This window comes from Nilaparvata lugens, chromosome 4 (assembly GCF_014356525.2).
Source record: "Nilaparvata lugens isolate BPH chromosome 4, ASM1435652v1, whole genome shotgun sequence".
NCBI lineage: Eukaryota > Metazoa > Arthropoda > Insecta > Hemiptera > Delphacidae > Nilaparvata > Nilaparvata lugens.
In genome coordinates this window covers 18,493,771-18,520,117 of record NC_052507.1, presented here as the reverse complement: position 1 = coordinate 18,520,117, position 26,347 = coordinate 18,493,771, and the positions used below count along the sequence as shown (strand labels likewise).

The following is a 26,347-nucleotide window of genomic DNA, read 5'->3' as shown; positions in this document are numbered from 1 at the left end:
ATAGAGATCAGAGATAGGACTTCGGCCCATTAAGCGGATTGACTTTTAGCACATAAAATCAATATCATTCGAGCTCAATGTAAGTGGAGACAACAAGGTTGCTTTTCTAACAAGAATTGCTATTTGATGAGACAAGAACGAGTGGGCTTTTGTTTTATCGTCTGAATGGTTCAAAGACAGGGGCTATTTGTTTTTCGTCGCATGAATCATGTATGGCGCTTTTGTATTTGTGTCTCCGAGAATAAAAGTGATGCCAGTCATTGAGTCAGTCACTCTCTCCATCATTAGAAATGTTTCTCTGTCAAAACGGGGGGAGTTCATGTAATTTTTCTCTCTTTTTGGCTCACTTTTTTCATCCGTTCGCAAAACGAGAATAAATCTGGTAACGGCTGATTTATTGTGATTGAAGATGGGTTGAACTGAAGCCAAATAATGACAGATTCTTGAAAACGCATTTATCATACCATAGAGGCAAATATTGATTGATAGAAAACATTTTTATGACTATTCTATGATTGGGAATTTTATGATTGGGAAAGAATTCACCCGAAAAAATTACTCATCAACCAGTTGGAAATTTTCAAATCAAACCTTTCAATAGGATTTCCATGTTCAATACTGCAATATAGTTTATGATATTGATCAAGAACTTCTTTCCAAGTTAAAATGAGGGATTTGATATTATGATAGAGTTGTCTCTGATAACCTTAAGTCATCTATTCTTATACAGTACAATAATATTTCATTCATATAAAATTATAAAGTACGTAAAGCTATTATCCACAAAATTAAAGACTTGATAGAGTCCATGAATTCATAGTATTGAGAATTGTACAGGGTGACCACGAGAAACATTTATATTTTAGAAATTAAAAACAATATTAATTTTTCAATATACTATTTATTCAACTTGGGTAAAATACTTGTGATTATACGCCATTTACTTTACGTAGGGAAAACGTCCTTCTTCCCTGAGGCAATTTTCTATTTTGTGCAGGAAGGTCTTGCACACTCGTTCCAGTGTATCCTTAGTGATCGACACCACCTCAGTATGTTTCGCCACTTTCAAGTCATCCAAAGTATTATGTCGATAAACTTACTTTTTCAAAATGTCTCCACCAATAGAAATCACATTAGATGACTTGAAAGGGGTGATACTTACTGAGGTAGCGTGGATCACTTGAGGATACACTGGAACGAGTGTGGAGGAGCTTCCTCAACAGAAAAAAAAAATGCCTCAGGGAAGAAGGAGGTCGCCTTCCTCACATAATTTTCTCTAAATAGCATATACTAAGCACTATTTTTCTCAAGTTGAATAAATAATATCTTGAAAAATTGATATTGCTCTTTAATTTCTAAAATATAAATGTTTCTCGTGGTCACCCTGTATAATAGTACAAAAATTATTATAAAATAATATAGTTATAATTTTTTAGTACATAATTGAAAGTATCTGTATGATTATTATTTATGGTATGCTGAATTTACTCGTATAATTCAATATGATTCGTTTTTGTGTATATGAATCATTCATTAGGGTAATAATGGGATTAAGATTCTGGTGCCCTCAAATAAATTAGATATTATCATAATAATGAATTTATAAAACTTCGATATTATTATTATTTAATCCAATATAATTAGTGTGATGTGAATTTCCCTCATTATATTCCTGTAAATCGCTTTTGAAACTGAAAATACAACAGTTCTATTATCAGACTGTTACCCTTTCCATTTATATTTATCAAGAATCGAATGTTCTGTTATCAGAAAGACTAATCAAGTTGTCTATTTTAATTGAAGTTGAGATGGAATAATTCTCTGATTCACGGTCATTATTATAAAATTATATCCAAGTTGTCGCTGATAATTGCATGTGAAGTGAACAGACTTGTCTTGAACTTGATAAACTGTGAATAGCAATATATCAAGAGTGAAGTTTTCGACAAAAAGTTTTCAACTTATCATTATCGCATTCAATCATAATCACTGACACTTCGCTTGCAGCAGGAGGAAGGTGAAAGGAGGAATTCCATTCAGTGAGTTATCATACATAGAACCAAGTGCTTGTGTTGGCCTGAATGAGTTTACTATGCTGTTTGCTAAAATAATAGTTTTGGTTTTCTCCATCATAGGTGAGTGGAATATTTGAAAGTCAATACACGAGTGCTCCAAATGAATATAATTACTTGAACTTGTTACAAAAATCTGGTAACATGGCATTCGATTGAGTTTCTATTGAACAAGTAACTGAATCAATTCCAGTGTAGTATTATTTGAGTTCACTTGATTCTGTCTGGCCACTAATCATCTAGTTGAAGTTTTAGTACTCTTCATAGATTCATAATATCACCAATATTCATTGGAGTTCTTTAATTCTAATTTTCTCAGGATTCCTCCGGTATTCTTGAGAAAATTTTTCTTTTAGGATTTCTTGATTGTATTGACATCGAAGAGAATCGTCTCCTGTCAGTCTATTGATTTCTAAAACATGTTATTGCTCATCCACCACAGGGTGTGGGGTAGCATTTTCAATGTTGTAGCACACAAAAATCATTGCATCTCTAGATGACTGTATTATCTTACTACTCAATTCCATTCATTTGCGTGTTTTGATATCTATTATACTGGTAGTTCTGTGAACAGTAGACCTCGCGCATTTATAAACTACAGCCTCCTCTATACTGTCCATCAGAGTAAATACTGTCTGTATGTCGTGTCGGCGAGATATCGGTGTAAAAACGGGTAATGGCTGTTGTGGTTGGTGTATCAGAAATGCTAACATCAGAAGCTAATCTTCTATAAGACATAGGCCTACTAGCAACAGGTCAGCCCGAGTTGAAAGCAGAGAAAGGTCGAGAGACAATGCTATGTTATTTTAGTTATTAATTGCATGCGTTATTGCATTGAATCGATAGTGCATGAAAATTGCATGCGATTAAGCATGCAATTAATAGTCGTCCACACAGCACCTGATTTTTTACCAAGTTACATTGAGAAATTAATTGGATGCATTGACACATATGCAATTGATAATCCATTGACAGCTGATTTATGATAAATAGCTCTATAGTCTGATGTTTACTGTAATATTGGCGTTAGAAGGAAACTCCATTTCTTTTTGTATTATCCTTAAAACCTATAAAACTACATAGTTTTCAAAACACAAAGGAACACATACGGTCATTTTGACCGATAAGCTCATATTAAGACTTTTATAGCTTTTCGTCTGGTTTTCATGACTTTTTTCATGGAATATATCTACCATCAAGGATCAATTTAATTAGTAATACTGCTAGGTTCCAGGGGTGCACTCATGCTGGAAAGCTGGTTTTCGAAAGCAAATTGTATAATGTACATCCAGGTAGTGGTTATCCATGTCTAATAATAAATAATAATGATTTTTTATATATATATACATTATTAAAATTATATTTACACATTCTTATCACTATTTATCACACTTATTATATATCTAGTAATGAATAAATTAGCAACTCTAGAGTATTTATAAGTATGTTGGGATATGTAGGTTAGCATACTAAATGAATACGATATTTATTATATATCAAGATATACAATAATTTATTTATTATTGTATATCAAGACTCCGTGCCTTGAACTGATCGTTAATGTGCGATATAGGCGTGTCTTTAGTGGGGGAAAGGTACTGTGATTGGCTGGCTTCACACTTGATCAGTTCTGTCACAACAACAGGACAAAAATGTGCATCGGTCAATCTGACCAATGTATTCCTATAGATGTTAAAATGCAAAATTTCAAAAAACCTTATATATACGTCAATGCGAGATTCAAAAAGAATCATACCTGTCAAGTTTCATGAAAATCTATTTCCACGTTTGGCTGGAAATGCAGAACATAAATATAAACATATAAATATAAAGAGAAATGAAAAACCATCGACTTGAATCCTCACTCCGCTCGGTCAATTAGATAGATTGGTTAGATATATATCTATATTAATAGGGTATTTATGTGAATTGAGTGCTGAGTGCAAATACAAAAGTGAATCTTTGTCTGCTGGATCGCACGTTATTGACATTGTTTAATAATTAAGATCTGGGAACTTAGTCAAGACTTGGAATATCAAGTATCAATATTCTTCATAAGGTGAATATCTTAAACAGGGATCAAAGATATCTGACAAGATTCACTTCAGATTCATGTTAATCAATAACAGGAGAATCGAATACTTCTGATCGTAAAAGTTTTATTGTGAAAACAGTTCCTCTTTCCTCTATCACGTTGGATTCTTCTTTAGAGGCTATTCCAGTAGAAAAGTGGAATGAATCGCTATTCTCTTGTATGTAGCCTATAGTAAATAATTTCATCGGATAAATCGATTGAAATGAATACTTTCGTTTGAAACACACTGAAATTTCCCAACAGTGATATAAATTCTATTTTCCTGCAACCATTTTCATGGCTATTCAATTATCTACATAACGATGGTCGATTATTTATAATAGCCAAAATAACAATCAACCTGAAACGTATAAAACGTGAACTTCGAACACAGCAGTGCTGTTGGTTATCTGCTTGCCTCTCTCCCTTTCACTTTCTCTCTCTTCTACTGTTGTTACTAGTCTCTCCAACCCCTCTAAAATACGGTATGATGGTAGAAGCCTCATCTCAATCCAGCTTCCAAATCTGCTCTGTTAACGGCATGAAATTCACGAGAAAATGTTAAATACAACAAATTTTCATAGAGTAACTTTAGCTTTCTTTAACCACGTCTACACTTTGGTAAAAACAATTCATTAATATCTAAGCTACCCGAGATATTACAAAGGTGGCAGTTCGGTGGAATTTGGCTGCAAGAATGCCAAATGCAATTATTAGAGAAAATTGTTACTTTTATGTTAATCAGAATTATCATTTAATTATTAGTTGGCTGCCTACTCAAGTTAAATACAGTGAATTGTATTTCGGAAACAAAATACAGTAGTAATTATGAAATGATGATATAACACGTTATTAGTCTACGATTAAATAGAAGAAAAAAAATGTTTTCAAAGAATGCTGTTGCTTGTTGGCGTATCTCGTGCGATAGGAGGATTGATGTCCGAACTTTTGAAGAACAAGAATTATCAATGTGGGATTTTCTGTGGAAATAATCAGTGAAGAAATTAATTTATGGGAAAAACTAACTCATAGAAGGATTTTATTGAAATGTGTCTTAGAACAAAAGATTTGAAAGTTAAGTAAATTATTAAAGCCTTGAAAAATTTTTTTTTTAAATTGTTTGGATATATTAGTATTTACATATTTGTTTCATTTATTGCGTTCTGGAATCAATATTTCTGATTGCATACGGAATAAATAATTCTGTGAGAGATTCGATAATAAATTTAGTTTATTCACAAGAATTTTATTGTCATTAGAGTATTGTTTCAGTATAGTTCGTGAGTACTAATCATATTTTTTTGACATTAATACTAATCATGAGTAAAATTTACGCATAGTTACAATAACATCACTCTTTTGTTTTTTCTCTCATAATGATTTTATTTTTTAATAAAGTAATATTTTTCAAATAATTTTTAACTTCAAACTTACAGAAAAAGTTTTGTAAATCCTTATTTACTTGCATCCTGGGCACATTTTTACCTGGTGCTCACCACAAATTGGCTTATTGCATTTTGAGCAATAGGCGGTGGTAAACCTCCTCTTCCTATAATGGCATAAACCGCAGTACTTTCTTTCTCCTTTCTGAGCTTTCTCAAAATGTGGCTCTTCTGTACCAAGCACTTTATCAATGGTCGTTTTTAGCTCTCTCCTTAGTGTGGGAGTCTCAGTTCGACGGCGCATAATCCACGGCGTTGTCAGTTGACTGTGAAGATGCAGTAGGAACTCTTGCCTGGAAAGTCCGACCTTTTTGGAATTTGGCGAATTCCTAAAAAAATTGGTGCACATAAATCACGTACGAGTTTACACTTGACAAGTTCAGAATATTATAAAACAAGCAGAGTGGCCATCTTCGTGTCTTCCTGCTGCAGCTCATATGTTGATACATCTGATCGAGAGTGTCAACTGCTCATTTTGTTTCATTATATGCTAGTATAATGTCTGGCTTTTTTGACTTTTCATCCACTGTTCCATCATCATGCATGGTCAAAATCATGTTTGAGCTTATTTGCTTTTGGCTTGTAAGACACTGCCGTTAGGTTGTCGGAAAATAAAAAAAGCGAAGAGTCCACATTTCATTCTGATACTTTATGTCGACGAATTCAGAGGGCAGTTCAGGCTTATTTTTCTTTATCGTGCCTATTGCTGATAACCGTATTCTTTCAGAAGCTTCTCGAATAATGGGATGCTCACAAACCAATTATCCATTGTTATGTTCCTATGCGATCCTTTCAAGCTCTCAACCATTTCTCACAAAATAATGTGTTGAAACAACTCCTTCCGGCGATGAACCTTTCCCCAGGTAAGGAATAGCATTGAACATGTATTTAGTGTCATTGTCACAAATCATAAGTATTTTTATCCCATACCGATTTGGTTTTTTTGGCATGTATACACGGAATGGGCATCTGCCACGGAATCCTACCAACTGTTCGTCAATTGTGCAAAACGAACTCAGCTGATAATTTTCAGAACAGTTCATTACAAATAAGTCCCAAACCTTTTTTATTGGTGCCAGTTTGGATTCTTCGCGACGTTCATTCCTTGTTTCACAATCATCAAATCGTATACAATTGATCAAAAACAGAAATCTTTCGGCAGTCATTGTAGCTCGATAAAGATCACCACTGTACTTTGAATCGAATAATAACTTGGCTGATAAATGATTATTATTTAGAGCCGCAGTCAAGAGTAAAAGTCCAATTAGTGCTCTCAGCTCTTCTTTACAAACATCCTTCAATGTTGCATTCACAACTTTGTAATTTTTCCTCTGCCTCACTATTTCTTCATTTGTCCTAAGGACAATTTCATCGAGAATGTTGTCAGATAGTAGCAAATTAAAACATTTCTCTGGGTCAGGATCGATTTTTTGTGTGGGGCCTGGTCTAACATGGACAATGTTCTTATCTCTTGTCTTACCTTTGTTGGATCCAACTTCTTTGGTTTTCCATGTAAAACCTTTTTTCCAATAAGCTCTTCTACAGGTGGCACTATCCCTAGCTTAGATATTTCACTCCCTACCTTATCTGCGACTTTAGATGATGATGATGATTGGGACTCCTCAAGGTGTGGTCTTTTCTTCTTCCTCTTCTGCTTTTCAGTTTGTTGATAAGCTTGCTCGATGTGTTGAATCTTTGCAGCTTCATCAATAACCTGGCCTTCATTGCTGGGCTGGAAGTCTGGGTCATCATCGCTGTTATCAGAGAATATCCCCTCCAGAATATCTTCTTCATCTGCGTCAGATTCTCCACCCTCTTCTAGCTCATGAAGCATTCGGCGAATACGTTCTTCGTCAGTTCCAGCAGTCATGATCTGGGAAAAAAGTTGTTTTTTTATAATTTTTATGACTTTTTCAAGGTTTAGAAATGTGTATATATTTATTTGACACATAGGCCTAATGCTAAATCAATAATGATGGGCATGAATGAATTTTATTCAAATGAGTAGATAGAGATAAGATAATTTCATGTTCCATTTATCACATAAAAATCCATGTTGAATATCCATCAATACGTAAATTTACGTAAATACAAAAACATCATGTGTAAATTAAACTCATCTAAATTGTCAATTGATACTAAACATGCGTATATTTTACTCACTTAGAATACCCATGAATACTAAACATGCGTATATTTAACTCATTAAAAATATCCATGAATACTAAACATGCGTAAACAAGTGCGGTGACTTACCGAAATGTCAATGTAGTTCCCAACAGACAGAATATACAGCTCCTTAAGATATGCAGTCTTCTATAGGAATGAGACAACAAAGCACTGCTAGACGCCTAGATCTCAAAACCACAGTGGAGGGGAGGAATAGCCGGTTTTATGGCGCCATGCGTAAGAATTATTCATGATTAGTACTCTAGGGAAGGTATAGTAAATGTAATTTCGCAATGGTTATGAAGCGAATGAAAGAGGAATAACATATTAAATGGTAACAGCATACTATGTTATAATTTATTAGTATGGCGAGCATAGAGTCGAAAACACTGGCGAAGTAAGGGAGAAACAGCAAGAATACCCGCTTATAGACTGTAGCTTGGAAAAGAACGCGAAGTTCCGAACGAAACAGAGAGAAGAAGAACTAGTTGACAATCTATCTCCGAGAAATAGCACCGAATCTGAATCTACGGATGGACGTACGATGCGAAAAGCCAATAAGATGAAGAAGAAGAAGAGCAGAAAGAAACAACCAATAAACAACGAAAAAGCGTGTGAAAGGAAAACCAAGAGAAGATCACTCAGTGCGCCGGTTGGTTGCGCGGAACAATTTCCCTCTCTGGTTGATAAATTCCCTCCGGCCAGCGCTCGGGAGTTTCCCTCCAGCGGTAAGAATTTCCCTTCGCTTCCTCGGTAGCTGAGGATGAGATGATGAGACCACCTTCTTGTGCTCGCTAGCGATAGCGGCCGCGACAATGACAGCGTTCGACGTCACCACCTCTCGCGGTGCCCAATAGAGCTGTATGACATCCTACCCATAGACGAGTATGCTCTACAGCAGAGTTGGAGAGCCTAACTGTGATGTCATCTGGAGTTGTAAGGAGTGCTGTCTGCTAGCAACATCATCGCCTTGATGCTGATAAGAGGATCCTTCACACGTGCGGTACAAGCAGGATTTTATTTTATCTAATTCAGAGAGATGTTCCCAGATCCCCACTTGCAACGAGAAGTCAGAGAGGTCGGCAACCTAACCAATAAATTCGGTAAAAATTTCTGGATCGAGTAGAAATTCTTTGCTGCAGAGTTGTTTGGCTCTGGGTTAGCTGATTGCCACAAGAAGTGTGATGAAGAGATATGAAGAAGTAGAAAATTTTAGTAACATTTTTTTTGTAATTATGTTGATATGAAGAAAGTGATTAAAAGAACAAGGATAGTAGTATTTTTGCAATGCTAATGGTAATTGGTTATTGAAACGCTTTTGGTGAATTTTAATGATGTAATGTGTTTAGTTTAACTGATGCAGTAGACTTTTTAGGGTATAGTTGTCATGTGATCAAGATTGTAATAGTTCTATCTTGTATGTTACTGTATATCATTTGGGATGGAGTCCAACGAGTACAGAAGGTATCCAAATTAATGACAATGCCAAGATGAGAAGATATTTCTATCTCTCGACCTTGAGTAACAGAGATAAGTAGTCGACTGTCGGAAGCAACATTGTTTGGTGCCCCAAGGAAGTCACACATGAGATGTGTGCACAGGTGTGCCTAGGGTGTGCAGGTTACAACATGCATTAGGGTATGCATGAGAAAATCAGGAGCAAGTGAAGGTGTCACTAGCTCAAATATGAGACTCATCAGCATGTGGCTGAGAGGAAGCACAACTGTCTGGAACTGCAGAAGCATGGCTGTCTGGCAGGTAGGAAGCGTGACTTGTCTGGAACTGCAGACATGGAGGTCTGGCAGGGAAGAAGCACGGCTGTCTGGAACTGTAGAAGCATGGCTATCTGGCAGGGAGGAAGTGTGTCTGTCCTAAAGCATAGCTGAGTCGAGTATTGGTTGGTAGAGGTTTGAGCAATCCTTGGTGGGAAGGTGTACGCCTACAAGGACTTTGTTGAGGATCACATGCTGCTATACCCAGTTGTTGAAGTTTTATTGAAAATTCAGAGGATCCAAATTGTTTGTTGTTGATTAATTTTGTTTGTGAATTTTATCGAACACTTTTGTAATTGGCTACAATATCTAGTAATTGAGATTCATGTGAGTTTAGGTTAAGAATTTATTGTTAATTGCTGTTTGAAATATTCATATTCAATGGAGAGCCATTGACATATAGTGTATTTTGTTATCTGGATGTCTTGATTACAAATTGTATTGGTTAATATTAGAAGGATAAGATTAATTGTGTTGGTATAGTATTAAGTTGCTGTAAATAACTGGCTGAGGAATGCAACTATTGAGTGGCAAGAAAAGGTATCAGGGTCAGATATCTAACCTGCAAGGACACTGTACAGATGAGTTACTTACAGAACATGAACCCGTTCCAAGACTGGACACAGCTGTTTCATCAGTTGCAGGTGCTATCGGCCTATCATGTGGAGAGATCATCAATCCACAAGGAGTATGGTTCCAGAAGAAAGCAGATGACCTTATGACAGGTGACTATTGGAGGATCCTGGTAGTTATCAACATCACTGAAATCAGTAACGAACTCTCTCAACTACACGATCAGACCCAAGAAATGCAGAATGCCATCACCACTGCTTCGGAAAAAATGCCTGCACTACACATTCAAAAGCAAGCCTTCAGCAGCATCAGCGATATGCAGGATGACATCTCTGACTCCATTCGAACCCTGATGGATCTACTGTACCAAGGAAGGGGAAGAAGGGGGCTGATCAATGCGGGAGGAAAACTTCTTCATGTAATCTTTGGAGTGGCAGAAGACGAGGATCTGCAGTCAGTGAAACACAGCGAGGAAGCACTCAAACTCAAACTGCAGGCCTCATTCATGTCGAGAAGGAACACTTGACCCTGACCCACATTTAAGTCACAGAGTGGCAGAAAACAGTAGAGAGCTGGTCGAAATTGCAAGGGAAAGTTCAAAGAACACTAATGAGATCTGCAATAAAGAAACTTAACCAAAAGGTGGTTAAGATCGAAGAACTTTTGAATGTCTATATTAACACATCCTCAGCCCTACAGAATTTGAGATTAGCAAGTAGAATGCATTGTTAGATTTTAGAAAACTGATAACGATTATTAATGAAGTGTCATATGGTAGGTTAAGTATCAATTTATTGTCTCCTGTTGAGTTAAGTAATATTCTGGAAAAAGTTCGATCAAGCCTGTCAGATGGGTTGGAGTTGCCATTTGAGACGAACCCCACCAGTGCTTATCTGTACTACAATATCATGAGAGTGTGTGCTGTATCCGTAGCCACCAACTTGATAAAACTGATTGTGACGGTGCCATTAATGTCTCCTGGACGGAGATTTGAACTTTTCCAGGCTTTTGCATTGCCAGTTCGTGACAACCAGACCCAGCTGATGGTACAATACCAGCTGAAGCCTGCCCACCGCTTGCTGATGACACCTGATCGGGCTCGGTTTGCAGTCATCCACCAACAACAACTGGAGCAGTGTGAAGCGGGGCCATTGACTGTATGCTCAGTGATGACTCCAGTCTACAGCCGACATCATCCATCCTGCCTGAGTGCACTGTTCCTGAATGACCTTGCTGCAGCTCAACAACAGTGTCAGCTGACTGTGCTTGCCGCCGACCCAGCAGACACTTGGGTCTGGAATGATCAAGATGACACCTGGATTTACAGTGTAGCATCCAAGCGGCAGGTTGTCTCGCAATGTCAGCAGGGCAACCAGATCATTGTACATGAGTTGACACTCCATGGAACTGGACACATGAAGGCAACACCTGGCTGCACCTTGAGTACGTCCCACTACCAGATCCTACCATCAGCTCGTGCCAGAGGGCACCTCAATCTTCAGAAGCACTTGGCACTCCTTAGTGTGCCTCCTGCTCTCATGCTGACTATCCAAGGCATGACTAGAGAGCGGATACTGGAGGGCATCCACCATCATCAGACCGAGGGTCGCCTGCAACCTGGTGAACTTGGTGTAGATGAGGTGTCCATTGACCAGCTGCTACACCATCTGACATCCCTGGAAGATCAACCCAATGCTGAGGGGTGGAGCTGGTGGTTCACCTCAGCACTTGCCTTTGGAGCCACCCTTGCTGCTGTCGCTGTGCTGGCTGCAGGGTTGGTCTGGGACCGCCACCGTCACTCAGCCCAGAGCAAGGATGCTTTGGTATCAGCAGAGCAGCCCTCTACAATGGATGTTGCAGAGGACTCTACACCACCCACCCAGGATCCTGAGGAGCCGCGGGAATCCTAGTGCGCCCTTTTTCTAGGGAGGGGGTGATGTAATGGAAGCAATTGAAAGTAGTGATATTGAAATTAGTGAAATTAGAACGTAATATTTTATTTGCTGGCTGCCTAGCATAGGTTACGGAAAGCTTGCATTTTTTCAACCGATGGACGAGGTGAGGATCTTTCTTAGGGTTGGGAACTGCCTAGCTTGCATCCCAGCCTGGGAAAGATAGTTTCCATCCATTCGTCCCATCAACAGTATCCGGCTCTTCTTCCCCCCTGCCGTAGTCTAGTTTTCCACATGTAGGCCTAGGAAGAGTCGGATCTGAGACAAAAATTGCATTCTTTCCGTGCACTATTCTTTTAACCGTTGAAGCGAACGGAGCGCACTCAGACACCAATTCTTTTCGGGAGTGTGGATCACCCAAATCATCATCTAATGGATTTCTTCAACGTCTTCATTATGGGTGAGTCCCAAAATTAATTCTACTCAAATGACAAGGGGCGATCGAACTTTATTTGCAAACAATAGGTTTTTTTCTTGTTTATTTGTATCATTCCAAATCTCTTTCAATGTTTTTTTTTGTATTAGGCTAGGCAGCCAGAGTAGAGCCAAAATTGCAGTAAAAATTTGGTAGAGAAAATGTTTAAATACAACAAATTTTCATAGAGTAAACTTTAGCTTTCTTTAACCAAGTCTACACTTTGGTAAAAACAATTCATTAATATCTAAGCTACCCGAGATATTCCAAATGTACATCCAGGTAGTGGTTATCCATGTCTATAATAAATAAAGATTTTTTATATATATACATTATTAAGATTATACTTACACATTATTATCACTATTATTATAATTATTATATATCTAGTAATGAATAAATTAGCAACTCCAGAGTATTTACAAGTATGTTGGGATATGTAGGTTAGCATACTTAATGAATAAGATATAAATTATATATATCAAGATATACAATAATTTATTTATTATTGTATATCAAGACTCCGTGCCTTGAACTGATCGTTAATGTGCGATATAGGCGTGTCTTTAGTGGGGGGAAAGGTACTATGATTGGCTGGCTTCACACTTAATCAGTTCTGTCACAACAACAGGACAAAAATGTGCATCGGTCAATCTGACCAATGTATTCCTATAGATGTTAAAATGCAAAATTTCAAAAAACCTTATATATACGTCAATGCGAAATTCAAAAAGGATCATACCTGTCAAATTTCATAAAAATCTATTTCCGCGTTTGGCTGTAAATGCGGAACATAAATATAAACATATAAACATAAAGAGAAATGCAAAACCATCGACTTGAATCTTAGACCTCACTTCGCTCGGTCAATAAGATAGACTGGTTAGATATCTATCTATAATAGTAGGGTAACTATGTGAATTGAGTGCTGAGTGCAAAGACAAAAGTGAATCTTTGTCTGCTGGATCGCATGTTATTGACATTGTTTAATAATATTAAGATCTGGGAACTTAGTCAAGACTTGGAATATCAAGTATCAATATTCTTCATAAGATGAATATCTTAAACATGGATCAAAGATATCTGACAAAATTCACTTCAGATTCATGTTAATCGATAACAGGAGAATCGAATACTTCTGATCGTAAAAGTTTTATTGTGAAAAAACAGTTCCTCTTTCCTCTATCACGTTGGATTCTTCTTTAGAGGCTATTCCAGTAGAAAAGTGGAATGAATCGCTATTCTCTTGTATGTAGCCTATAGTAAATAATTTCATCGGATGAATCGATTGAAATACTTTCGTTCAAAACTCACTGAAATTTCCCAACAGTGATATAAATTATATTTTCCTGTCACCATTTTCATGGCTATTCAATTATCTACATAACGATGCAAAGCTCAATTATTTATAATAGCCCAAATAACAATCAACCTAAAACGTATAAAACGTGAACTTCAAACACAGCTGTTGGTTATCTGCTTGCCTCTCTCCCTTTCACTTTCTCTCTCTTCTACTGTTGTTACTAGTCTCTCCAACCCCTCTAAAATACGGTATGATGATAGAAGCCTCATCTCAATCCAGCTTGCAAATCTGCTCTGTTAACGGCATGAAATTCACGAAAAAAAGTAATTGAAACTTTGTAAGAACCTTCTGTACGTATTCTATGGGACGCACGTTACTCTATCTGCTCGTTAAAAATAATATGCTTGATATTTTTCGCCTTTTTCCTCTGGTGAGACTGTAATTTTATACTGCAAAGAATATTAGCCGATATATTCCATAAATAATATAATTATCATTGATCAAAAATCCAGAGTTTAATGCTGTTAACCACCCCAAAGAGTTTTGCTACATAAAATATTGACAACAGGGTTAACAGCTGGATGGAAATACAGCTGTCAGGGGTGGTTTACAGCATTAAACTATTGATTTTTGTTAATGTTTATCGATTAGCATTTGAATGAGTGCAATTTCTGAATATAGTTATATATTTGTAAAGAACCATTACGCAGAAATAGTGGTAGGTTCATTTTCATATAATTACGTTATATATTAATTCTCAATTCATGAAAACACTTTTGTTTATACAGAATTCAAACAGCGAATACTTTTCGCTGAGTGTGCAAATACTCGCATACCTTGAAAGACCTTAAAGAATGAAAGTGTACCATCAAAATTTTACGAAGATAAAGAAAAGAGCATCGATAAGGGAAATGAAAAAGAGCAATAAAAGAGAAAAGTCACAAAATCTGAAAGCTTGGAACGCTGTGGTAAGAGGGACACAGGTTCATCTCCCCTCTTATTAACAACAACAGAGTTTTTGAAAATTTATGAATTAGAAATTCCCCATTCTCTATCAGTCTAATACAGGTTTTCGACTGACACCTAACCTTAATGGATGTGACAATGAGAGTTTAATTAGGAGTCTGCCTTGAGAAAATAATTTCTCCATTAGTGAAAAGCTCAAGACTGTGTGTATTTTTGCTCGTCAAGTAGAAAGGTTTCCTCTTATCACGTCTGATGATGAATATTACAACAGGCCCCGGTTCAGACAGAAGCTTTTTCCGAGTTAGAGCCCATTAAAAGCTACATTTAATCACAGTGGTGAAGCTGCTCTGCCTCTGCTCAATTATTACCGTATCTCCAGTCTTTCGTTTGAATCTAGCAGTAGTCTCCATTCTATCAATAGATCTCATTCTTATAATTGCCGTGAATCCCAAGTCAGTATACATTATTTGTTGAGGCTAAATAGAATCTAGAAAATGGATTTTTGATAGTGTTGAAGGATGTGAACGTTGGCAGTGAATACAAAATTGGAGTAGTATAGAATTTACCAAACTGTGAACATTTGAATTTATAATATTATAGCCTAACACAAAAGAACAACAATTATTGTACAAAACGTATTCATGAAAATATTGTATTACATTGTGATACAAAAGAGTTATTGTAGGAGTAATAAGAAAATAGTTATTTGTGCAACTAGTGCGCAAAGTGACAGTTTGCTGCACCGAAAGAAACGTTTTACGCCCGAGCCGTAGGCGAGGGCGGAATGGTTTCTTGAGTGCAGCAGAGGAACTTTGCGCACGTATTTCACATTAAGTTTTTCCTACAGTTACCATTGAATATGAAAAGTGGGTAATTATGGGTAAAATTGCCTGAAATCCATCAAATGTTTTTCTGTGTAATTTCATTATTGATAAAAACCTTAATCCTAAAATTCTAAAGTCCTCGTTGTCCTTGGTTATAATTATAATGAATAATAATTAGCGCGTTGTGCTTCGTTTCACCTCTGCTCACTATAGCAGCCACAGCAGTCACTGTTACCAACTTCATTTTTGATTTTGCTGCACTGTTGCTCCATATAACCTACTAATTATTTTGCGTTGCCATGTTGCAAATCTGGAGTGCAGAAAAATTTTTCCCGCACTAGAGCGGAAAAGTGATTCTTTGCGTTCTGTAATCAGTGCAGCAATGGCCACTTTTCAACGTAACTGTAGGAAAAAGCTTTTTCCTACAGATATCTTGAAAAGTGAGCATTTCTGCACTGATTGCAGGCCGCAAAGAATCACTTTTCCGCACTAGTGCGCAAAGTGAGTACTTTGCGTACTCCAGATTTTCAGCATGACAACGCAAATTAGTTAGTAGGTTAATGGAGCACCAGTGCAGCAAAATCAAAATTAAGTTGGTAACTGCACTCATAGTGAGGCCCACGTTATAATATGGCAGTGGTGAACGGCGTTGCCTTGCCATTATGTGCCTTGATTATAGTCATTTCAATGCTTACATAACATAAACCCCCTTCAAGCAGTCAGATAAATTTTCAATTGAATTACTATTCATTATAATTAAATTATTATTATTCAATTTCAAATAAATTAAGGTTTTTATTAATAATAAAATTACACAGAAAAACATTTGATGGATTTCAGGGAATTTTACCCATAATTACCCACTTTTCATATTCAATGGTAACTGTAGGAAAAATTTAATGTGAAATACGTGCGCAAAGTTCGTTTGCTGCACTCAAGAAACCATTCCGCCCTCGCCTTAAACGTGCTTTCGGTGCAGCAAACTGTCACTTTGCGCACAAGTTGCACAAAAAACTATTACATGAAAATATGTCAAAGTAATGTGTACATAGGCCTAGAACTATATTGTAATTATAGATAAATATTACTCTCAATAATTCTTGTCAACTCAGAAAAAGAATATTTTTGTCATACTTACTCAATTGCAGTTGTTTTCCTTGCATTAAATCAGGCCGGTGAACAAGAAAACATGTGATTTTCATTACAGCATACTATAATGATCATATGTTATCTTCACAGTCGAGTATGTTTCCTAGTTCCATAATCAATATCAGCTGTTCTGAATAGTGAGTTGTGTTTTTTCTGGCTCCAAATTTTGTCAAATTACGCAAAAATGTTGCAAATTATGGTCATTCGAGTGTGATATTTTTGTTTCTTATTCTGTTTCAACCGTCGAAATTTAAAGCTCCTAGTTTCCGTTGTCTTTTAGTGAAAATGGGCTAAATTTTAGAAAAGTAAAACCATAAACCTATTTCGGACTTTCAAAATGTTATTTAAATTTGGGAGAGAAATAGTACAAGGAGTATCCTCAGTTTTCCTCTCCCAATCAGTGCTACTTTGTGAGAATTATAAATAAATAAATAAAATAGCAACATTCAAACCAAGGTCTATAATAAAGTTCATGATACTCGTGTTCCTTCTATTTAGAATCTAAATATAATTATTCTGTAGGAAGAATTTATTTTACAATTCAAAGCCAAGCAATACTTCTTGAGCAATATAACAAAATAACACATCATGTTTTTCAATCTATAATTCTGTTATGCTGATAAATTTAAAAATTGATGAACTAGAACCCCATAATGATTTTGCAATGCATCACGGAATAGTGTCATGACCTGTATTCATAGACCTTGATTCAAACAGCTGCCTTCTGCGCTCCAGGTGAGAGTTTTGTCAACTACAACCACAAAATTCCTTATTCCAAAATAGTTCGCATAATGACCTGCAGCTAGCAGTATAGTCTTCACTTGGTAACAACAATTTAAACTTCTTATTATTAGAGAACTTAAGAACTTTTGTGAGAAGATTACCTTCATTACTGCATGATCATGAAACATCTGAATACGTTTCTCATCCCAATCAAACTGATCCAGATTCGAATTCCTAACAGTGTCTCAGTGGGTGCTTCATCCAGCCTTCTAGAAAATAGCTTTAGGAGACACTTTCCACTGAGTCCCAATAACATCTGAGTAATTAATATAATAACTCAAATAATTTAAAAATTCATCTAAGAAGTTCCAAGTTATAAGAACTCATCTGAAATCTTATAAAAAAGGCCTTTATTATTTTATTCGAGCTCGATGGATTGGTCTGTTATGAACTAGGCGCTACTGGGTAGGTCATGTTTATAAAATGCAGTAACTCGAGTAATGGTTCCTGTTTCTCAGCAATATTATTCTTTCTCAGATAAATATGACAAAAAATATTGTATGTAGCTTGTACAGTAACGAACGTATTTAGCGCATTTGTATGATAATTCTGCCCTCAACTAAGCTTCGGGCAGAAACAATCATACTTATGCGGTAAATTATTGTTACCGGTCTTGTGACGTAAAGTACTATTGAATAGTTGAATCAACATGTATGAAATTATGACACAGAAAGGTAGGAAATTGTAGTTGATAATACACAATGTGCCGGGCACTCTCTTTAATTCAGGCCTTTTCCCAAGTTATAATAGTAAATTTAATACGCAATAGACTAGAGCCATTATTGTAAGTGAGTTAGCGAAATAAATTATTTTCTCTCTCTATTATGAACGGCCATGACTTCGAGTTTCCCATGATAGATATTTAAAAATTGTGGCTCTGAGTCGTCGAGGAATGTAGATTATGGAATTATCTCTAAAACTTAGCCTTCTTGTCGCGACATAAAATGCGATAAGTTGGAAAACAGCAAGCATTGAAATTATAACAAACTACCGATTTTGCAGTTACTATTTGGTCCAAAGGCTGTAGAAGCCACGCGACGATTGGTCAAATTGATTCCATTCGCCCAATAGGAGACCTGTTTCTAAATACAGTAGTGGGGATTCCCCAGTCGAGAGACCAGATTACGTTCCGGAGGACACTTTGCTAGGAGCACTACGAGAGTAAAGATGTAGTCACTATGTTTCCCCCTTTTTGAGCAGGTTTATAAGTTTATTTCAGTAGTTAATGTAGGAGCTAGTTTTATTTTTTATTAATGTTTAAATTTACTAGTAGTGCCATGTCCTGAAAGGTTTAATTGTGTTTCTTCATCATGTACGAATAATTGTTTCTTCAAATAACCGCTAAGGTACGTAAAATAAGGTTAAAATATAATTTAGGGAGTTTTATTGATTGAAACTTCCATAAGAGTATTGAATTAATTAAGCCTGTTATTTTTCAAGTTAATAATATTGATTGAGAATAATCCTTTTGATTTTATTAGTGATGGAAGATACTTATAAATTTTTTTCTACAGAAGTATAGAAAGTTTTCAGTTACGTTACATTTGAGTTATTGTTTCTGGAGATATATTATCGTAGAGTATTGCTGAAAGTCAGGAAGATAGCCTTTAAATTGGAATGAAACTTTTAAGATTATGTTCATATTGAGTTTATGACATTTTTTAATTTATATTTTTCAGACTCTGTTTTCTTATGTCATTAAGGCTTTTGAATGATTTAGTAAATTTTTTATGATAGAAATCTTAATAGATGAAGAAGAAAGTTTTTCTTCTCCAGGAAATTAATATTAATGAATGTTCAAATTTTAATACAATTTAAATTATTTTCTATGTGTCTACTAATTTTATTTAATTAAAGGTGAATCTTATAAGGCAAACATTATCTTTCCTTAAAGTGAAATTTTCAATATTTTTTTCTTTTATTGTGTTATAAAGTGTCTTGTTTTATTAGGTGATAAATTCATAATTTCAGTTGATACTAGTTTTTGGACTTGTATTTGTAGGTAAATCAAATCATAAACTCTGGAATGTTCATTTTTAATTAAGGTTCTGAGCAGTTTTGGGCGAATGCCCGTTATTTACACTTGGATTGCGTCCTATAGTTCATAAATAATAAATAAAATAAATGTTGGCTGGCGCACAAGTTTCCAACAATACTAGCCGAGCTACTATATGAAAAATTATATTTGATTTCGCAAACCAAACGAAAAATATCATATAAGTTAGCATCATTTCAATTTGAATTATTTGTGAAGAAAGATCCATTAATTCTGATAAAAAGAATCAGTAGTTTAAAGATAAAAATCTATATAAAATGAGGATTCAAAGAATTTAATTAATTGTAATCAATAGATAACTCCTGTTTTAGCTTTTGATGAATTGTAGGAAGAGTTAGAAATTAATGCTGTAATACATTTATTTACAGCGGTTCATGTGTGTCCCCAAACCAACTTCTTGTACTACCACCCCTTTGGTTCCGCAACTTTATGTAAAACCGCTTCAAGACACCCGTTCAGACGACAGGTCTAGGGACGTAAGAGGACGTCGCCGTCAAGCCAAATTCAACCGGTAAAAGCTCACCGCCAAAAACAAGGTACTGTAACCCCGACGATAAAGCAACGTACAAACCAACGAAAGTGCAGTGTAGTGAAACAAAGGTTCATTCGAGAATGTCAATCAAAAGTGGGGATTCAAAATTATTATGAAATGGGTTATATGGGTTACTATCGACGAAATTTGGGTTCAACGGGTTTTTTCTTTCTTGAGTGATTTCATGTTGAAATTGATTGGTTATTTTATGACTGATCTTGTTTGGTTTTGTGACGTATTGCTATCTAAACGGGGATAGTAATGCGCCCCCGAATCAGATGAAGAATGTCAACAAAGTAACATGATATTGTTGTTTCTGTTGTTCGATTTTAGCTGCCAATGTTTATTGAAGCTGTTTGTATTTTTCTATTATTTCAAATTGTAGTGTTATTCTATAGTATAAACCTATTAAATCAGGCATGGCAAGATTAATTGAAGTTTTCTTGACTCTAGCCCGTTCACCTGCATGAATTAGGTATAGACTCAGGTATTTTCTAGATGTGTCGGCCTATTTCTAAATTCTAAATTTTATTCAAAATTGTCTTCTTTAGCATCTTTAAAAAGGTGCAGGCACAACAACATAATATTATGATATTATTTATAAGTTATGAATTAGATAGATAATTTTTTATGAGAGTGTTATAAATAAAGGCTGTTTTATCAACAGGTGTAATTCAAGGAATTGCGGATGGATGTATCTGGGGAAGAGCCCGTGAGAAAATTTATGGAGAACTGAAGGAGCCTGACTGTTACAACAGCATGGATTGTAATCATGAACATGAAATAGTGGAGCAACAGCTTTTCAGTGAGTACCTTGAGTGAAGAAGAGTCCTGTACAGTTCATATAAAGAGAGCTTTCTTTCGTGAAAAATAGAATCTCAGTAAACTTTTGAATTATTTTGTAACAACTTGTTTCGGACATTGAAGCCATTTTCAAGTGACTTTCCAGTTCATTTGAGAGGGTACTGAGATTCATATTTTTATTTATATTAAAATTAGCCCTGAAGAAAAAAGACAATATGTCACTTGTTCAATCACATATTATATCTATTTCAAGAGCTTGGAAACTGTCACGAACTCGATTGTAGGTTCACAAATTTCATCAATAAAAATAATAATATAATAATAATAATAATATAATAATAATAATAATAATAATAATAATAATAATAATAATAATAATAATGTTGATTCTCTGGTAGAATGGCCTGCAATAGTGAAACGAAAATTCTATTTCGAGATGGCTATGCAGAGTTTCTAAGCTAAGTTTATCTTTGCCTTTAAACTTTACACAATGCGGTTCACACTTCCGCCAATAGCCGGTAGTTCTAGAGACGAGAAATTAAATTTATTGCTAACTAGACCTGAATACTTGGTCAAAGTACATTGCACTATCATTTCTATCAACTTTGTGGTAATAGTCATATTCGCATGATTCTTTTTTTGGTGGCGAGTATTTTACAAGATTTCATCTAGCCTGATTTATATTCCATCCTTACTACTTACATACTTCGGTCGAGACTAATATTGAACATTTAGCATGCCCATTTTAGCTTAATCATTTCAACGTGCCCATACGAAAACACGAGAATGACCTGGCTGATGATTTGTCACGTACAATTGAACCAAGTATGGATTCTATTTGAAATCAATATCGTGGATCTGATAATTATGAATATGAAGGAAATCGTCGCTAATTCTAAAATGTTATTCGACTTGATAAAAATATCTGACTTGTTGACATGACCAACGATATTACTTTATTCAAGACCAATTTTTTTATTTATATTGACAAATATTGTAGCAAACGAAGTATATCATTCCAAATTAAAGTAAATCAAAATTTTCAAAGTCAATCATTTTATTTTAAAATTCAGTCTATTTGTTCCTGACAATAGTGTTACAGACATACAAAGAACCTCATAGATAAGTATAATTCATTCTAATCATGGATCAATGAATATTTTCTAGGTAAATCAATAGATTATAAGTTGACTTTTTGTGATCTTTCTGATTGAATAATATTTCCATTATCAGAAAAAATATTTATAACTCTTTTAGCTGGAATTTTCAGGTACTTATGGAGAAGTTCTACTCCCAAACTCTAGCCACTATTCAATCGCTGAATATTAAACATACAGAATTTTCGGAAAAATCTACCTATAATCGATTTATAATTTAATGTTACTGGGGGAAATTTGAAGAAAAACTCATGTTATCAATATGACTTCTATAAATAGGAATTCCCAATTTTCTGGATTATTTTTACAGTACTTTCTTCGAATTTGATACCCTATTGGATGATTAAAAAAATTGATAAAACAATATTGAAACTTGAAGTACCCTCTATTATTTAAAATATTACGACGACTAGTTTCGACCATAGGTAATTTTCAAGTTGAAATCTATTGGATGATTATTTATTATGAATCATAATATTCACCAGTGATAATATTCATGACTGTGTATTTTTTCAATCTTTCAAGTAGATAATATCGATTCTGAATAATTATTCTGTAAATATTCAATCTTCACTTGCCAATTATTGTATAATATTGATAAAAAATTCATTTGGAAATCACACTGAATTTAAGTTTCATCTAGAAAGCATGATCTTAATTATAACGGAATAAGAATGCTTAGGAAGAAATGAGAATGTGCTGAAAGGGGAAGCTAGATTATTCACTTCAGGCTCGCGTAATTTGTCTCAGAGAGCCTAATAGGGCTCATCTGTTGAATGTTGTTCTAGGAACCTACGTCTCATATTCAACGTCTCAACCCGATCCCAGCAGAACGAAGGACTTTTTAGCTCAGTTTAATCTTCTTTGAGAAGCTCATCTTGAAAATCGAGCTAACGCGGGTAGTTTTCCAGTAGAGGACGTGGAAAGACTTATGAGGATCCGACCTTGAACTTTTAAAGACAGGTGTTTGTGAAGGATTAGACCAAAAAACTTCAAGGTTTGATGTCTTGTCTCTACTTTACATCAATACGTACTGGATCAGGATAGCACTTTATTTTATTTTTGCTACGGAATTATAACAATGACATAAAATTATGATAATAATAATATCGAGTTACCTGGCTGGCTCAGGTCAGAGCTTTCATGTCACACTTGTCAATTTTCCAGAGTCGGGGGCCTCTGAGATGACCTGAAACTGTTCTTAGACAGCCGCGACCGATGGTTTAACACGTCCATCCGAAACACAGGAGTGGCCCGAGAAAAATATCTTGCTCGAGCCGGGATTAGAACCCGAGCCTCTGAATTATAAAGCCTGCATCTAATCACTTTTGAACAATTAATTACGACATAGCAGTCAGGTATTTATATAAATAAAAGCTATTAGCTTCACTGTTGATGAAGGGCCTAGTGTCCAAAAGCGCTACACTAATGTAAGTAGAAGCTAATAGCTTTTATTTATATAAATATAACTGACTGCTATGTCGTAATTAATTGTTCAAAAGTGATTATTTTACAAGCAGTTCGTAATGGAATCAAACATTGAAGAGCCTGCATCTAATCAACTCAACTACGGCAACTCCAATGACATAATAAATAATGGATATGAAAAGTATTAGATGGAAGGCTGCCAACCAATCAAACGATTGAGCTGGAAGAGACATGAAAAGTGTAATAGTAGAGGTTCAGTGCTTCTAGCTATCAGTTGCATACGGCAGAATAATCACAACAATATTCAAATGTTATTCTAATCCATGTATAGCATCCTGTTATTAAAGAAATACAATATAGCACCAACACAAACTAAATAGTTATATTGCATTATCTGTGTTAAATAGTTAGGCTAGTTACACACACATCGATTTTTGGTCGTACGATATTTTGCCGTCACTATGAATTCTATCAGATTAAACGGAACTTGGCAAACATCATATGTTTGAAATCATCTGTTCAATCTAATAGAATTTATAAGGACGGTAAAATATCGTACGACCAAAAATCGATGTGTATGTAACTAGCATTACGAGAAATTCACGAATGACGCATCATCACGTCTCAACTACTGGACTGATCACTCCAAATTTTGAAAATAGATTTTTAATTTATAGATGTTATAATATATTGCACTAGCAGGTAACCAGTGCTTCGCAAGGGTCTAATTGGAAACTTGAGAATCTGAAAGCCTGACCGACTGAATTCTTGACGAATTCAAAATAGGCCTATATCCATCATCGGTAAAGTAAGAATCTATTTTAAAATTTGGAGTAATCAATCCAGTAGTTGAGACGTGATGATGCGTCATTCGTGAATTTCCTCTTACCTACATGTATTGGCCGATTCTTTCATTTATTGTAAATCATATACCTATATAATAGATGGGGCGATAGAGAACAGCAGCTAGGACATGACAGGCTGGGTTGGCTTGTGGGGTTGGCTCACGGCGTAGCTATGCAACACTGCAAAACACTCAAGCAAAACAGTAATTCTCACTTTCTTGAAGGCGTCAATGGTGATAAAGAAGTACAGTTTCTAACTGCTAAATTAATCTGCAGGTTTCATGTTAAGTAGAATCTATGTACTCGTTTATTTTTTTTGTAAAATTAATGTTGAATCATATAGATTTATGTTGAGCCTCACTGCTTCTCAGAGAACCTGTAGATTTATGTTTAAGAAGGTTTTATGTTGAATAAAATCAGTTATGTTACGTGGCTGAAATCAAAAGTATCTCCCAACCCCATTTTCTAGAAGTTTTTGAAGAATATTATCATAGAGTGAAGATACCGTTTAATCACCTTGCTTATTTGTCTCTGATTTTACTCAAATACTACAATCTCAAAGTTGAACAATGTTATTATTTTGAGCTTTAATACTGATCAACCCTTATTCCTATATCAGAACAAGTTCAAATATTATAAAATATCTTCCATGTCTTTCGAATGATTTTCAATCCCATCAATATTTTGTCAAATTGAAATCGAGCAGCAATGAAAAACGTTTAATTAGTTTGAAAATCTCATTTGAGATCAGAGATACTCATATTATATGAAATAATTTTCTTGAGGGATCAGTTCGTTTGATAATAATACTGAAGATGGAGCCCACAAAAGCTCTTAGGCTTGTGCTGCGTGGGTGATGAGTGAGAGGAATGGTAATGAGAGATGACGACTACTTTTTAGGTAGTTGGGACCGACGGCTTATCGTCTCCTTCGAAATATATAATGGGGTGGCCGTATCTGTGATTGTTCTGTGGTCAAAAACTTTTGCCTTGTTCGAGATTCGAACTCGGGTTCTCTTGATTATTAGACCGGCGCGTTATCACTTTATCCAACGATATACCCGTTTTTGAACGGCTTCATAAGAATATCTATGTAGCAAACCTGATACTGTATAGGCTATATACTGTATTAACAGTTATCATGAAGCCTGGTATGCTAGTATGTTCCCTACATTATTTAATTTCACTTCTTTTACTGAATATACAGTATCGTAGCCAGAAGTTTGAAACGGTGTGGGGTTGACCGGAAACTGGTTTTCTATAGACTTCACCTTGTGGGATATGATTGGTGGGGGGTGGGTGTCATCTTGGATTTATGAACTTCTGTTTCAGGCTCATGGTGGGGGAGGGGGTTGAGAACTAGAAACTTCCCTTTCGCTACGCCACTACATGAAGATAATATGTATGATATCAAGCATATCTATTTATGAGTTTACTGATAACATGTGTTTTCTGCCAGCAAAAAATGGACTACCCATATTACAATTTTTGGATGATAGGCTACGGTCACCCCTCCGGTGTATGCCCAATACTGTAGGGTTTGAAACCCTCTTGAACGTTGCAAAGTTTGAGGTTGGTTCCTTTTTATATTTATGAAGTATTACTTATTCAGTTTTCATTCCATTCATGGATGAATGGATTTTGACTCTATTTGCAGACAATGAAATGATGCTGACGAGTGAATCAGGTGGAACCGGGCAGAGAGATAAGCGCTTCTTGGAATGGAATGGCGGAGCAGTGGAGCAGAAGCGAGCACCAATCCACCTTTTGCAACCTTCATTCGATCCGGATCTGATAGAACGTGATAAGCGTGAAACACATGGGGGATTCGTCCACTCGGATCGCAGTCATGAGGATGAAAAAACCTACCCAGCCGCTTCAAGAAGTACCCGGTCGCTACAATAAATTTTCTTCCATTTAACCTATAAATCCTATCAACAATTCTTCCAATCATATCATTCCGGTGAATAAAAATTTGTTACATCATGGTGTTTGAGATTATACAATATCGAATAATAGAATATACTGTTTT

General features: G+C 35.6%; 1 protein-coding gene across 1 annotated transcript; it reads left to right on the top strand.

Annotated features, from left to right (window-relative positions):
- The first annotated feature begins 1,973 nt into the window (after positions 1 to 1,973).
- LOC111056599 lies at positions 1,974 to 26,347 on the top strand. The gene is made up of 3 exons (XM_022343984.2): positions 1,974 to 2,135; positions 20,750 to 20,887; positions 25,973 to 26,347. The coding sequence occupies exons 1-3, from the start codon at positions 2,093 to 2,095 to the stop codon at positions 26,218 to 26,220; spliced, it is 429 nt and encodes a 142-aa protein (XP_022199676.2). The 5' UTR covers positions 1,974 to 2,092; the 3' UTR covers positions 26,221 to 26,347.

Bases quoted from the DNA above. Each gene is read 5' to 3' on its own strand.
- LOC111056599 (XM_022343984.2), top strand. From the start codon at position 2,093: ATGCTGTTTGCTAAAATAATAGTTTTGGTTTTCTCCATCATAG. The intron at 2,136-20,749 runs GTGAGTGGAATA...TTTTATCAACAG, and splicing joins TTTGGTTTTCTCCATCATAG to GTGTAATTCAAGGAATTGCG. The intron at 20,888-25,972 runs GTGAGTACCTTG...CTCTATTTGCAG, and splicing joins AGTGGAGCAACAGCTTTTCA to ACAATGAAATGATGCTGACG.